Source organism: Ciconia boyciana, chromosome 10 (assembly GCF_034638445.1).
Source record: "Ciconia boyciana chromosome 10, ASM3463844v1, whole genome shotgun sequence".
Taxonomy (NCBI): Eukaryota; Metazoa; Chordata; class Aves; order Ciconiiformes; family Ciconiidae; genus Ciconia; species Ciconia boyciana.
Window position 1 is genome coordinate 6368118 of NC_132943.1, and position 15345 is coordinate 6383462.

General features: G+C 34.4%; 1 protein-coding gene across 1 annotated transcript in view; it reads left to right on the plus strand.

Annotated features, from left to right (window-relative positions):
- The window catches only part of LRP1B (LDL receptor related protein 1B), a 309784-nt gene that overhangs the window by 105974 nt on the left and 188465 nt on the right, over window positions 1-15345 (plus strand). The window contains exons 26-30 of the mRNA XM_072874983.1: window positions 668-808; window positions 2999-3124; window positions 5039-5170; window positions 12820-12954; window positions 13369-13498. Coding sequence (XP_072731084.1) covers window positions 668-808; window positions 2999-3124; window positions 5039-5170; window positions 12820-12954; window positions 13369-13498 — 664 coding nt within the window. The remainder of the gene's footprint in view (window positions 1-667; window positions 809-2998; window positions 3125-5038; window positions 5171-12819; window positions 12955-13368; window positions 13499-15345) is intronic.

Consider the following 15345-nt stretch of genomic DNA (forward strand, 5'->3'; position numbering starts at 1 on the left):
GCGCATCAAGTGAGAATTCTCTGTCGTAAATTTTTGACAAGTCCTACATACGATGATTCAAGTATTCTGCATGTGTGGATTGACAAAGATGGTTTGAAGTTTTGTGCTAGTATGTGCATAGCATGTCTCATTTTTTCTGTTATTTTAAAATCTTGTGTAAATTATGAGGAAAAAGTTACTATCGATTTAAGTTGGTAATTTCAATAACTTCTTTAAGACAGTAACAAGATTCTTAATTATTTTTTATGGTAATTGTCATACTTATTAATTTGAACACTCAAGTCAAGTAATGAAAACCTGGAACCGGAGTTCCTGTCGTCGCTAAGTACATAATGAATGGATATAGCAAAGTTAGAGAACAAACCCTGCGTTGTAGCAGTATATGATCTATGAATAAGGTTTTGTAACTTTCAGTTATAAGTTAGGCATAATTCTGGTTTTCCACTTAAAAATGTGTGAAAACCTATCACCTAAAAAGAAAAAAGTAAATTTATAAATTAAAAATTTCTGGTTTTAAAATGAAATAACCAACGTTATTTATTCTTTGAGCAATTTTCCTTAAAATTGATCTGAGAATTAACCTTAAAAGCTTTTTCCCACCTTAGGTTTCAAGCATATATAATTCGATAGTGATCCTCTTAATTTTTAAAACTTGAAAATTTTACAGATAAAAAGCTTTGGTGGGCAGACCAGAACTTAGCTCAGATCGGTACCTGTAACAAAAAAGATGGAAGAAACCCAACTGTCCTGCGAAACAAAACTTCAGGTGTTGTACATATGAAAGTGTATGATAAAGCAGCACAGCAAGGTATGTTAAATTTTAAGCATGTTTAACCAACTTTTAGACTGCATAGTATCTTTTCCCATGTTATTCTCCAAATGTGGCTAGGACAAAATAATATGTATTTCATTGTAATTCACGGATAAAATACTATAAAATATTTTATTATTGAATAAATTACTGAATATAATAGGATAATTTATTTCTAATATATACCTGATATATTTTAATTTATCAGATGTTTTCTGAAGTTTACACTATAGTAAAGTTTGATGTTCTTTTAGAGAATCTAAGTTTAAAATTTTTAGTCAAAAAAAATCAGTTAGTGTGTGAACCTCATCTAATTATTGAAATTTTAAGTGAAGTATTGTGAGATAATTCATTAATATTTTTAATTATCTATTTGTTTTAAGACAGTTTAATTCATCTAAATTGACAGAAGTGACAGTAGTATAAATCAAAAATGAGACAGCAGAAAAATGGGGGATTATGGCTAATACTGCCAAAATGTAGTTGGCAAAGTGGGAGCTAAGATAATATGAAAAGTGTAATTTAGGGTCATGCACACAGTTCTATGAATTTGGAGATCAGAGATGAAGACATTTGTGAGATTCTTTAGAAAGAGATTATTTCTAATTCCAGCTACTTTCAAAATGTTGATGATTGCACTGAAAGTGATGAGGATGGGATCTACATGAAACAAATTATTTTATTTTGTGGAGAAGCTTCCAAAAGAACGCAGGATGGAGCTAAGCTGTCTGATATCTGAGGGACAATAAGTAGCTATGTACAGAGTGTGTTAATTCAGCTCCATATTGAGCACTTCTGGGAACACTTGCCATTTTACCTAATCTAGGAAACACCAAAGGTGCTTTGCCAGTCTTGCCCTTAGTTTTAAATGTGGTGGAACAGTCAGTAATAAAAATTTAGGCATTCAGTAATGTTTCTATCATTTTAAAATGCTTGAACTGCCTAGCATGGAGACATACAGATAGCCTCATGAGTGCCCAAATGTTAGCAGTATCTGGTGTCTGTGGTATTAATATGCGTCTTCCATTGCACAAAGGTCAAGAAAAGGAACAGTTCTGTCTTTTTGTACTACTGAACTTTAACCATAACGAGAGCCCTGAAGTTGTGTAGTGAAATGTCACCTTGCTGATCTATATTTTGACAGAGCAATGTCAAGGTTTTGGATATAGGAATTAAACACTGTAGATGGGATTCAGCTTTACACTTGCATGGTTTTTTAAAAGAATCTTTGCATATTTTGTATGCAACTTGCGTTTCATTAAATCAAAGTGACATGAGAGCAAATGTGAGTGAGGGCACTTACAGATTTCACTGCATACAAATACAACCTTTGTCTTAGGATACCTGAGACTTTGAAACCTCACCTGTCTTTTCCATTTGTATGGTTAGATCATTAGAAAACGTGTACGATTTTAGATGAAGAAACGCTTTCTACTTCAAAATTAGGAATGCAAAAATAAATGTGACAAGTAGCTCCCTGATTCATATGGGCTCGGTAACTTGTAATCAACTAATTCCTTGAATGTCTTAGTAGACTTAAATGTTTCTTCATAAAGCTTCAAATTTCTGAGATGTGTTTATTGTACTGTATAATGTTTATTATAAATCTTATTAAAAACTGTTCATCTGTTACTTAAAAGTAAATATTGTTTTAATTAAGAAGTAGGAGCATGGATCTATGAGATCACATTGGAGCGTATCTTAAATATAGTAAAAATGGTGGCTCATGAAGATACGAGGTTAATATAACGTTTGATGAATGAATACAATACAATCAATGATTTGCTCATGGTCTAGAATAAGATACACCTTCTAGACTAATGTCAGTGAGATTTCAGCATTGCTACTCACAAACTTAATGTAGTATTTTCAGGTTTATCATATGCTTTTACTTTAAAATAAGCAGATCCTTCTGCAGAAAACTGAGTTATTTGAAAAAAAATACTCGAAGGAAAAACCCCACTATTCTAAGTGTGCAGATAAAATACTGTAAGAGTGAAGCATGGAAGAGTATATGAATAGTAGCATAGCCTAAACTATTTTATGCATATCTCAATTTTTCAAAGAAGTTAGATGAACTAAATTTGCTTTTGGTAATATTAATAAATTGATGCCAGCACTCATTTTTGTCAGGATTGCACTGTTCAAATGTTGTTTCCTCTTGTCTCTTCTCCCGTCATGTTACAGGTAGCAATTCCTGTCAGTTAAACAATGGTGGATGCTCCCAGCTTTGTTTACCAACATCAGAAAGCACCAGGACTTGTGTGTGTACAGTAGGCTACAACCTTCAAAAAAACCGCATGGCATGCAAAGGTAAAATGGCTTTCAATAGCTATTTTAACTAACTTCAGTTTTATGGGAACACTGTAATGAGTAAATAAACTTTCTTCATTAATTTTAAGTTAAATCACCATACTTAATATGCTTGATTAAAGCAGTAGCAGAGAAATGTCTATTGTGGTTAGGACAGAATTTCAATTTAGCTTTTAATTTCTTTATTTAGTTCTGCATAGCTTTTTGTGGAAACTCTGAGGAATATTTTTTAAGATTTTTTTTTTTTAAGTGTAAGCAGAAAAGCAGACATTTTAGCCATCATTAATAGCAATACGTGTTTATTCAAGGTCATATACCTTAACTTTAAACTAAATTATAGGCTACAGTATCTGAAAGGTTGGGTATCTCATCTTATTGTATTGCCCTTAATAAAAATTAAGGCCTGATTTTTTAGAATTTTTTATTTTATTTTAAATCTTTTGTCTATTTGAACAGGAGAAAAATGAAAGCATAGCTTACATCCAAAGTCTTACTTTTTGCCTGAATGATACAAAACAGCCTTATGGTCAAAGTGCCTTACAGTTTTATAAATTTAATATTAGTAATTCCTATGAGGGATTGCTAGCTCATCTAGTTAATAGTAGAGTATACATGGAAGCAGAATTAAGCAACCTAAATGTGGCCTTTCTACTTCTTCAATGCTTTTCATATGTGACAATAATATGTTCTTAATATTTTTTTTTCTTTTTACCATAGACATTTTTACTTTTACAATTATTTCTTCAGATACTTATAACTTTCAGTTGTGGGTTAAGGTAAAACTGGTGGATGTTGTGTATTTGAAATGTATTCCTCCTTTATGTCTAGATAGACTGCTTTCTAGATCATAACAGCTTTTTATGATTAAATTTTCCTTCAATTAAAAAGAGATCACGAGTCAAAAGCATTTTTATTCTGTCTTGAATATTCATGGAGAAAATCTGACAAGTACTATTCTGTACATATATACTTGTTTAGCAATGCTCTTTTCTTTTGCTAGCTAGATTTCTTCTTGCTTAGAAGAAAATTTTGTAATTCTCTACCCAAAACTTTTTAGTCCACATTTTTAGGATCTTCTACTAGCTAGCTCTTTACAAAGACAGACATTTTCAAAGAAATGATGTGAAGAAAAAGGAACTTTTTTGTGTACAGTATTTAAAATTCTTCAAGAAGTTATGTATCGTCACGCTGCATAATTTCCCTTAAACTTAGGAGTGTTCTGATATATGAACAGATTAGGGCAACAGAGTATTTGTTCTAATTTTGGTTGTCAACCAAAATTAGGTGTGATTCATCTCAAGTGGGAATGACTACATAACAAGACCCCTACACATTAGAATGTCTTCCTACTTAATAGAAATAGGTGCATCTGGAGTGTGATAATCTAACACAAAAGTAGACATTTAAAATGCATCAACTGTATTATTCACTAAAACTATGTCTTTCTCTCTATTGTCTAAAGGACGTGTGCATGACTAAATGAGGTGAGATGAATCCCATGCCTCAAAAGACAATTTACAGTTTTGAGTCCTGCTTTCCACAAGTTCTTTAAAATTGTCTCTTGCTGAATATGTACAGAAAGTGCAGCTGTGCACTGAAAATATTCTTGAATTTCTCATAATTCAAAAACATTTTCTTCTTAAGTTTTAATTTTCATTACTGCAAATTACTTAATTCTAAGGTGATGCTTGAAATGGACAGTGATTCCCTTCTCTTTATAAGACTGCATGTATCATTTAACTAGAAATACACCATAATAGTTCATGGTTGTTTTTTCAGAGAGATGGAGTTATCATTCTGGAAAACTATGGAGCAGTATTGGAAAACTATGTCTAGTGCTTGTTAATTCCTCAAGTCTTGTTAATTGGAAAAGTCTGCACTTGGCTCTCATTGGCTTTTTTATTTTTACCATAGGTATTGAATCATTTCTTATGTATTCTGTTCATGAAGGAATTAGAGGAATTCCTCTTGATCCAAATGATAAAATGGATGCTTTAATGCCTGTGTCTGGAACTTCATTTGCTGTGGGCATAGACTTCCATGCAGGTAAATATTATGTATAGTTTATTGTATGTATGGTAAATATTGTATACTATTCCTATAAATAAAATAAAACCCCAGTTTTCAAACCTTCTAAGTAATTACAACTATATTTGAAAGAATTGGAAGTTGATTGTGTGTTACAGTGTTAACCTCTAGCTATTTATTATTTATAGTAAATGGAAAAAACACGTATTATTGTCACAGAGGTGCGTGTGAAAAGTCAAATTAGGCAGGTGATAAACAAAATAAACTTTATTTGAACCAAAACTGTTTAGCAGAAAACTAACTAGAAACGAGGCTTATCGAAATCGTTCAGCACTCCGACAACATCAGTAAACCACAGGTTCAGTATAATGTACGAAGAAATTAATACTGCACAGCCAGCCTCAGAAAAGAGGATCCAAAATGGGCGCAGTCACTCCCCTATGAGATGAGGGCTCTCAAGCTCCAGGAGTTTCCTTGGGTGCATCCCGACCCAAGGGGAGAGTCCCCGACTGCAGAGCTGCTGCTCCGAGGAGGACCGACTCCGTTTGCCCTCCGGTGGGGCTCCATTTGTACCCTGGTCAAATCTGATCTGTGGTCAATTCTGACTGCCTGAGGGCCTCAATTTCTACTCCTTGCCCAAGGTGTGTAGATGCTAGTCCGGCATCCGTCCCCATAAAAGCACAAAAGTAGGGGCGTGAAAAGCAAGGACACAGCGGTCCTAATGCCCCTGGTCTTCATCAGGGTGGGTGCACCTGCCACAGCAATGTATATGTAGATTGCACTAGGAACGCTATCCGCTGTTTTTCAGTGGAGACATCACTGAGAATTTGAGTAGAAAACTGGTGGTTTTAGAGAAAGTGGTCATAAATCTGTAGGAAAGCAGGTTTAATTAGTTCATGTTTCGTAGAAAAAAGCTTGTTCCTGTCATGACATTCTTTCCACTGAATTTTCTTAGTCCTATGTATTGTACCTAGCAGGTGATTTTGACAGCTGAGTGGAATAGTTTTCTTTCTGTCCAGTAAAGCTCGGCCACTTCACTGTAGTGTACAAGACAACTCCATATCTGTTTCTTCCTTTCAGAAGTGGATGCTCTAACAGCCTGAAGAACATCTTAAGTACTCTACGTACCTTTCCACTGCAGTGTATAAGTGGGTAGATAGCCTCACAAATTTCCTGTGAAATTAGGAGGTTTCTGTTTTGCATACATGTGAAAGAAGCTGAAAAGAAATTAAGGATCAGATCCTGAAAAGTAGTTGGGCACATCTCCTGCTGGTACTAAAAGGTGTCTGAATATCTTCAAAGGCATTAGGAATTTATGGTTAGTTTACAGACAATAAGAAATCTGTGACCAAGTAGTGACCTGAAAAAGTCTTATATCTCCATATTTTTACCCATTAGCTCTTTGGCCAGCCTTCCTTCTAAAGTGATTTTCTCATGAGCTGTTTTTGTTACCCATTGAGTTTACAAACTAGCAGTTTAGAAATAAAATGTTAAGTTACCTATGTTATATATGTATGGACATTGGCTTCCTGAAACATGCAATTATTTTGTCATACTCCGTTGTTTTTCATTTTGAAATAAATTCTGCCTGGGAATTCAGCATTGAGAAATCCGAAGTTTTTGCTTAAGTATATGTTAATATATGGCTTCATATAAAAACCAGACCTTTTTCTGCTTGTTCTGTTTGACTACTTCATCACACAAATATCACTAATCTTTTGTTAACAGGTTAGGAGTTAAACTCATTGAAGTCTTCTCTTCTTTTGGCCTGCCTCCTTCACTGATGCTCTTGTACCTCTACTCCGCCTAGTAAAATTCCAAGTTCACATAACATTTTACAGTGCCTGCATAATTGTATATTTTGCTTTTGAATCAGTGACAGCTAATGTTCAGAGCTCTCTTTGTATCATAGGTATAGTTCTGTCACAGTCTATCGAGACATAAAAATCACTTAAAAGCCAATGCCTTTATACCCATGTCTTAGATGGGAAAGACTATGATACAGCTTCTTTCATCTATTTCTGGAAAGATACACAATGATAGACAAGTAGTAGCTACGTATATTCTTGACAGAGAGTACTAAGACAATGCAGTTGGGTTTTCCAGGGATTATATTTTTTATTGTACTATACTTACCTTAAAAAACACCATTTTTGAATTCAAGTCGTGCAAGCTTTACAGAATTATGATGTGTAATACAGAAATCTGAAATTTGACCTTTTTGTTCCAAAATACTGATACTAGGATTTTATTGGGGATTTGGCATCTTGTGTTTTCTTTGTTTTGGGGATTTATTTTTTTTTTAGCATAGTCTACTTAGAGGATATGCTAGCTTCTACTTTAGAGGGCTTTGTTTGGACTTCACTAGTCAATGTCAAATTAATATTTTGGAAGAATAAGATGAGTGTACTAATTTTTAGCTTTTTGTAAAAATGAGATTTGAGGAAGGATGAAATTGAGTGAGGTTCGCCAACTTGCATGATGATCAGTTACAGCACGGGGAACATGAATACGATTGACAGTGACAAATGCATTGCTAAACATGAATGTAAATCTTCTGTAGCAGTGAAATCACAAGGGGATACTGTGTCATAAAAAGTTACGGTACAGCTTTCAACTGCTTTTCAGCTTAAAAAGCAATTGTTTTTCTCATTTTGATACCTTACCTTGAGTTTTCTGAATTCATTCCTAAAAGCTTTGTTCATCAAATGTGATTCAGAAGGCAAGTGGAGGTACTTTCAGATTTCATCTTGGTTTTTTTCACTTAGTGACTATTGCTTGCATTTCATTCTTAATCATGAAACATTCCCAAATTCTGATCTACTCTCAGTAATGTTTGGGTATGCAAAGTGGCTAAAATACATTAACATATGCTAGTAGTATAGCATATCATAGTTAAAAGACTTACAGCAATATTTTTTGAAGACATGAAAGGGCTAGAAGATAAAGGCACCTTTTTTCTCCCTATGTCTTGATACTTCTAAATTTTAATTTAAAGAACTGCAAGAGTAGCTTTGACCTATGGACTTTTTAGAGGTTGTTGGGGAGTGGGGTTGCCAGTGTTATTTAAGACATAGGTTTATAAAACTGAGTGTGATCCTAGTAGCCTTTCATTTCTGTATTGTTAAAGATAATGGCATTGATTCTTCCCTGCTGCCAAAGACCTCTTCACAGTATGTCAGGCAAATGCCCATTGTTTTTTCCTCTTGACATTATTCCAGGAAGCTCACCATACTTTTTACCTTAGTATCTGGTTTGCATTTGTTGAAATCATTATTTCATATGGTGAGAGGTACTCTGTACTTAAGCTTGGTCTGGTTGGAGGAGAATTTGCATGGCAGAGAAATACGACTGTGTTTGAGACATTAAGGGCATTCTAAGTATTGAAGAAATGTGAACATCATGTTTATTTGCAGAACGATGGTCTTCAAATTGATGGCTAGAACTATGTCTCCAAGAAGGTGATCCTGTTCATCAGGAGGCACTATCTTAACTCCTGCTGACTTAGAGGGCACAAACTACTTAATGAGTAGTAGTATTTCTGTCTTTTTAAAGTACAACAATGCACAGCGGTTACCTGAATGTTTTCATTAGTGCTGAAAAGCCTCCATAAAGGTGGAGTAATAGTTAAAATTGTTGATAGGTTTGAAAGAATACAGTGTTATTGCTGAGCCCCTTCCAGTTCTGCAGTAGTTCATCTCAGAAACAGTTTAAGATTTGCAAGATTTTGCCTCTGTGAAAAGCGAAGTCTTCCCAACCCCTCATTGAGTTTTGCTGAACTTAGTGGGAGCTGGGAACCCAGAGGTGTTCTGTCACATATTTTTCCCCACTTTTTTCTCCATTTTCTGTCTCCCTCTTACAGATGCTTCCAGGCATTTGTATCATTCTGCCTCCAGGCTTTTGTATCATTGTGTCTCCAGGCATTTGTATCTGTGGTGTACATACAGGTGTGTATAGGTGGGAGGAGAATGGATTTTACTCTCTTTGTTGAAATAAGCATTTTGAACATTTACAGACTAAGCTGACAAGGCCTGGCAAAAGAGGTAATATTCAGCAAATATTTTGTGTGTTGAATTTTGAGTTACAGGATTTTATTGGCAAAATACTAATGCATTAAATGGAATTAATTTTCAGTGTTTGCTGATAAGCTGCCTGTGGACTGTAGGAGTCAATGTGAGGCTGTGGTTACTAATGTTCACCACTTAGGAAAATGCTTGTAGAAGCTGGGTAAAGTTGCAGACAGTTGTTTCCCATTTTGTAGTGACTGTCATTTCCAGGTAGGAATTCTCTTCTCTTCGGATTCCAGCAATAGAATAGATAAATAGATACTGAAGGCTCCAGATTGAGTATAGGCCTTCTTTCCATCTGTCTGAAGCCAGAACTGACTTCAGGAACCAGATGCTGAAGGGAATTTTCATCTCTATCTCTGTTATTTTTCAGAGTAATTGGGAAAATAAAACAGGTTTGTGTGATTATAATATTAATAGTGCTATGTGACAGAGACAGCATTGACACACAGATCTGTGAAAATGTCATCCACTTTTATAAGTGAACAGACTACAACAAAATAAAAGCCAATTGCTTAATCTGAATTTCTATTAGCTTTTTCTGCATGGCATGGGTCTTCAGCGGTTGAGTCCTGTTGAGAATGTTATGTTTTATTGAGATATGGACAACTTTGATTATTAGCAGAAAGGAACCCATAAAAATTGCTGTCTCCGGAAAATCAGAGGGATTTGTCATTTGGATCATACCATCCGTATCCAAGTGCAAACTGAAACTCAGCAAATGTTGTAGTATTATCTGTATTTGAAACCCAGAGGGATCTTTATTAGTTTAATGAAAATTAATTCTGTGGACATTTTCACACCGTAGAGCACAAGAATATAGATTTTTCTTTTTTTAAGCTGTCATGAAGTACCTGAAAATCAAAAAATATTCTCCAATGTAATGTATAGAACATAGTGACTGAAAAGTTTTGCATTGGTGTGAATAAATAACCTTTATTGGTACTTCAGGAAAAAAAAGGTCTGTCTTTTTTTTGCCTTGCAGCATCTTTGAACAATTACATCAAAATGTCATAGTCAATGCATTTCACAGCCATGTTTAATGAAGGTTTTATTCAGGATACAAAATGTAGGCAAGTAAGGTGCAGGACTGTAAAAGAATATGAGAATTTTAAGGAAATTATGTGTTAGCTGAGGTTTAATATCAGTGTATGGTTGGGTAATTATTATCTTTGCATACTCAAGCTGTTAGCAATTACTTTTAAGGATACTTTCTAGAAGCAGTGAACTGCATGTGCTTTGTGAACTTCCTCCAACACAGCAAATATTATTGAGTTTCCCTGATTAGTTCCAGTCCCAAAACTGCTTCCATAATTTTTGTTTGTAGAACAGATTCATTCTGCTTAAAAAATCTGGTCATTTTACAGGAACACTACCAACTAAATAAAAATCCAATTTAACTGATGTTAAAATAGTATTCCCTGTAATATTTGTCTTGAAAATGTGTTTTCCTTTATTATTGGGAAGTATTTTTATATCTCTGAAGTTACATCTGAAGATCTCTGTGATTTTGTATGTCCTCACCATCCTTTTTTGTACATGTACATAACCATAAGTTGCTTTCTACCTGTTTATACTCAGGTCAGGTATAGCGTGTATTAAGGAAAAATGTAGATCGTTAACAAAACAAAGCTGTGTCACAAAATACTGCATTTTACAGAAAATAAATTAGTGATTTAGATAGACTTTTAATGGTTGTTGTGTGTAATTATATATTTTAACATGCTTATCTGGAAGCAAATCCAGGTAATTCAGTTGTTTGAATTTTTGGATTACTGAAAAATACTATTTTAAGAAATAGTCATTTAAGTCTTTAATGTGCGAAAACAGCACTACAAAGTCAGTTGTGCTATATACATTAAGATCTGGTCATGGAAGTGAAACCACAGAGATCTCTGTGTTCTAATGACTGAGTTTCTAAGCTGTTATGTGGATTGTTGCTCATGTGGCTGACTTAAATGGTCATAGTATGAATATGAAGTGGTTTATTTTTATGGAGATGAATTAAACTGGAATATTAAATACATAAATTTCACTTGTAGAATGTCTTATCCACTTGGTAAACATAATAGATAGCATTTTTTTTTATTAACTACGTACTTTCAGATAAGACTTCGTAGTAATTCTGTGTATCTCATATTCCACTGAAGGGTATTTGGTACACACCTGCACACAGTCATCGATCACTATCTTATTGTTGAATATATGTGCAGCTAGTGTTAAGATCTGTGTAATTTTTGCACTCATTCGAAATAGGTAGCAAAATACATGGCTCCAGTATGTGATAATCAAACTATATGTTTGGGATACTTGAAGTCAGAATTTGTCATTTGTTTTATTGTATGCCATTTTTTCCAAATATATTTTGCCAAAATGAGAGGTGGTGTGGCTAGGGTTCTTGAGCATACCAAACTGTTTTGGTCTTGGAATTTACTTTTATCTGTATAAATTTTGTTTATTTTATTATTCATATATATATATATATATGTGTGTGTGTGTGTAAATATATGTAATATGTATATATTTGTATATAGAAATATATAAAATATGTATATATATATGCATACACACTCTTATGGAATTAAAAGCAGATATATAAAGTATGAAAAAAATAAAGAAGAAAAAAAAGTTATTTATATCTGAGCAATATTTTCCCCAGAGAAAATAGCTCGCTCAGGAGGTCCCCAACTGACAACTTTGAAACCAGAATGTGGGTTGCAGCATGGCTGTGTTGCTAACTCAGAACTCTGTCAATGGAAATACAGAGAATTCTGCTTGAGGGACATCATCATTTTGTTTGCCCCATGTCTTTATCAAGGGTACTTTGTGGCAACAGAGGGGAGTACATGTCTGTGCTTTGGCCACTCCAAATTCTGAGCCTGGCTGACGAGTTTAAATGGTCAGTGAAAGTAGGTTTGTACTCTAGTGGTTCCGCTCTTCAGCCTTATGGACAGCCAACTGCAGCAGAATGGCAGGGAAGACAGCTGAAATGCCTTAAAACACCAAAATGACCCTTATTGAAAGCTTGTTAGGACATTTAAAATAAAAGATGAACTGTGGATAGAGTCAATTTTTTATTCTTTTATCAGTATATCATTCTCAAATGTAACTTTTTTTTTTTTACTGGTTAGATTTTTTTGTACTGCCAAATTTCAGTCTGTATGATTACTGAAGGAGAAGACTGTATAGGAAGTTTTACACTGTAGTTTTTCAGACCTTGTAAATATTTTGGAATGGTGATTAATAAAATCAAATATTTTCAAACAGGTATCCCATTAGGAAAAAAAAATAAAACCAAAGCAAGACAACATATTTATTGTCTGATTCTTGACAGGGGTGGTGGCTTCCATCTGTTGTCATGTCCCTATTGTGTTATATGTGCAGTACTAAACAAGCAGTAGAAAACCTAGTTTCTACTTTAATTACTTAAAAAAAAAAAAAAAGAAAGAGGAATTAAAGATGATAGTGTTGATACCATTCTTCTATTTAGTCTGAGACATACTAATAAAGTTATAATTGGCAGTTTTTACAGTTACTGATGTAGATACTTGGACTGAAGGGACTGAATTAATCCAAGAATCCTTACCATGTATATTACAGGAAATGATACAATCTATTGGACAGACATGGGTTTCAACAAAATTAGCAGATCTAAACGAGACCAAACATGGAAAGAAGACATTGTTACAAATGGTTTGGGAAGAGTTGAAGGCATTGCAGTGGACTGGATAGCAGGTAGGGCTTAATCTGCTTCAGGAATTGTCATGATTTCTGACAGTACACTCTTGCGTCTTCAGCTCAAGATTAAATAACTTGGTTTGCTTTCAGCTCTAATTTCTAATATTCCAAATGTCTAGATATTTTTCTCTGAAGATAACACCACTGTTTTTTTCAGTTTTACTATGGACAGAAAAATTATTTAAATATATTTTAACACTATTTCTTAGATGGACAGTCTCAATGGTGACAACCAGGAATACAAGTTTATACTTTAAAACAGAAGGCTGAATAGGACTAGAAATTACAAATATAAGGTACATATAAGTTAAAAGACAGCAGGTAGTTTCTGGTCCTAACTTAAGCACTTAAGATTTAAATACTTTTCAAGTAGTCTTTCTTTTTCCAGTAACTTCAAGGTATTTTTCCTAGGTAACATCTATTGGACGGATCATGGCTTCAACTTAATTGAAGTTGCCAGGCTCAACGGCTCATTCCGATATGTAATTATATCCCAGGGTTTGGACCAGCCAAGATCTATTGCGGTACACCCAGAAAAAGGGTAACATGACTATGGCTACTTGCATTTCTTTTAAATTTTCCGTGCTAGCCCTGCAGCTCTTAGATAAGTAAATCGAGGCCTTTGTTCTAATGGATAAGCACTTAATAAAACCCAAAAGGATTGTATTGGAAACTATTGCACTGTAATTAAGCAGAGGTGGAAGGAAGTGTTATAGTTATCATACGGTGAGTTTTCTCATTGGTCTCTGTATACATGACATACTGTACTTTCTTTGCAAAACAGTTTTCATTTTGTAAGACAGTCCTTTCAACTGAGGTTTAGACATTGCTTGGAAGCATGCTTTAAATCTCTTCTTAAGTTTCCAGCAAATCCAAGGAAGTCACATTAGCTAATGACCTTGATGTCATGATGAAATTACAGAACAGTGTAATCCCTGTTTGTTATAAATTCTAGTATCATGTAACATCCCACTACAACAACCAAGGAGGTTGCCCAGGGTAGCTGAAAGTAATGTGAGATGAAACGCGTGGGTAAGAGCGTAAGGGTTGTCAAAAATGACATCTGTATTCATCCAACTGTTTGTTGGGAGTAGGGACTACACTGCAGCATTAACAGAAACAGAGACCGTTCTGTCCCCTTCCAGCTCCAAAACTATTGTTAGCAGAGCTACAACTAAAACAGAAGCAGTAAATTCTGCAAAGAATTCCCATGTTTTTCTGTGGGAATATGAAATGTACTTTCTGAGGAAAAGGCATATAAGCAAGAGTCAGTGGATTTGGCTGCTACACTTACCCTGCTAAAACGGAAGCGCTAAACAGCATGTATCAAAATCTTAAAGAAGTATTTGAGCAACTGCCTGCCCCCAAAGCCAGAGATGACACTATAGCTCGTTTTTCCCAGATTCAATCAAATCAGTATCTCACTATTTTCAGGAAAGCAGTCTCTGTACTCATAGGAGTTTGCAGCCATAGTAGTGAAGAATTCTGACTTCTCACTGGGACCAGATTGATACCAGTGATGCAAAATGCCATTTGGATCTTTGCCATGATTTCTTCTATGAGAATTTAGACACACTGATCTGTGTATTTTGCAGGCTAGAGCATTGCAACTTAATATATTTAAGAATGAAGGTCAAAGCAATAACTGGTTTTATTTTCTGCATAATTTAATAGTTTTTGCCACAAATCATTACGGCTGTGTTCATATAGCACCACTGCTTGCTTGGCAGTATCTGCTAACAGTTTAGGATTAATACTGTTCTTCAGAGTAGGATCTTCTCCAGATCCTAGTCAGGATCTGGCTGAATTAATTATTATATTTTTGTCTTTAACATACCAGAATAGCTGTACTCTTCTGTTAGAAAAAAATTAAAAAAAAAAAAACAACCAACTTTTGAAGTAAGTATACAGAAGCCTGATAAAATTCTTCTGACCAGAAGAGTAGACTGAACTTCTTCAAAACAATAGTTAATTTACAGTGTAATTTTCCTCAACATGTATATAATATATTTGTTGTATACATATGCAGATAGGTTTTCACCCCTTACTTAAATCAAAGGAAAGAAAAAGCCCCCATGAAGTCTATGTGGACTAAGTGCAGCAGATGCAGTTACTCTGGAGAATACTTAGATATTAAAATAATATGAATTATATAAATAAAATCCATTCTTTTCAACTAGAAATTGTAAAAAGTGTAATCAGCTCTTCTGCAGTATTTGGAGAAGGAAGATGGGTTGTAGCTGAGATCCAGCATTTAACAATTGCTATAGGGAAGAGTAAATGCAGAACCCTTGACAGAGTAACATTTAATACTGCTATCGATGGAAAAGTTGCTTTTTTACTAAAATGTGTATTTTTTTTATTTTAATGGCAATATTTTCACATGAT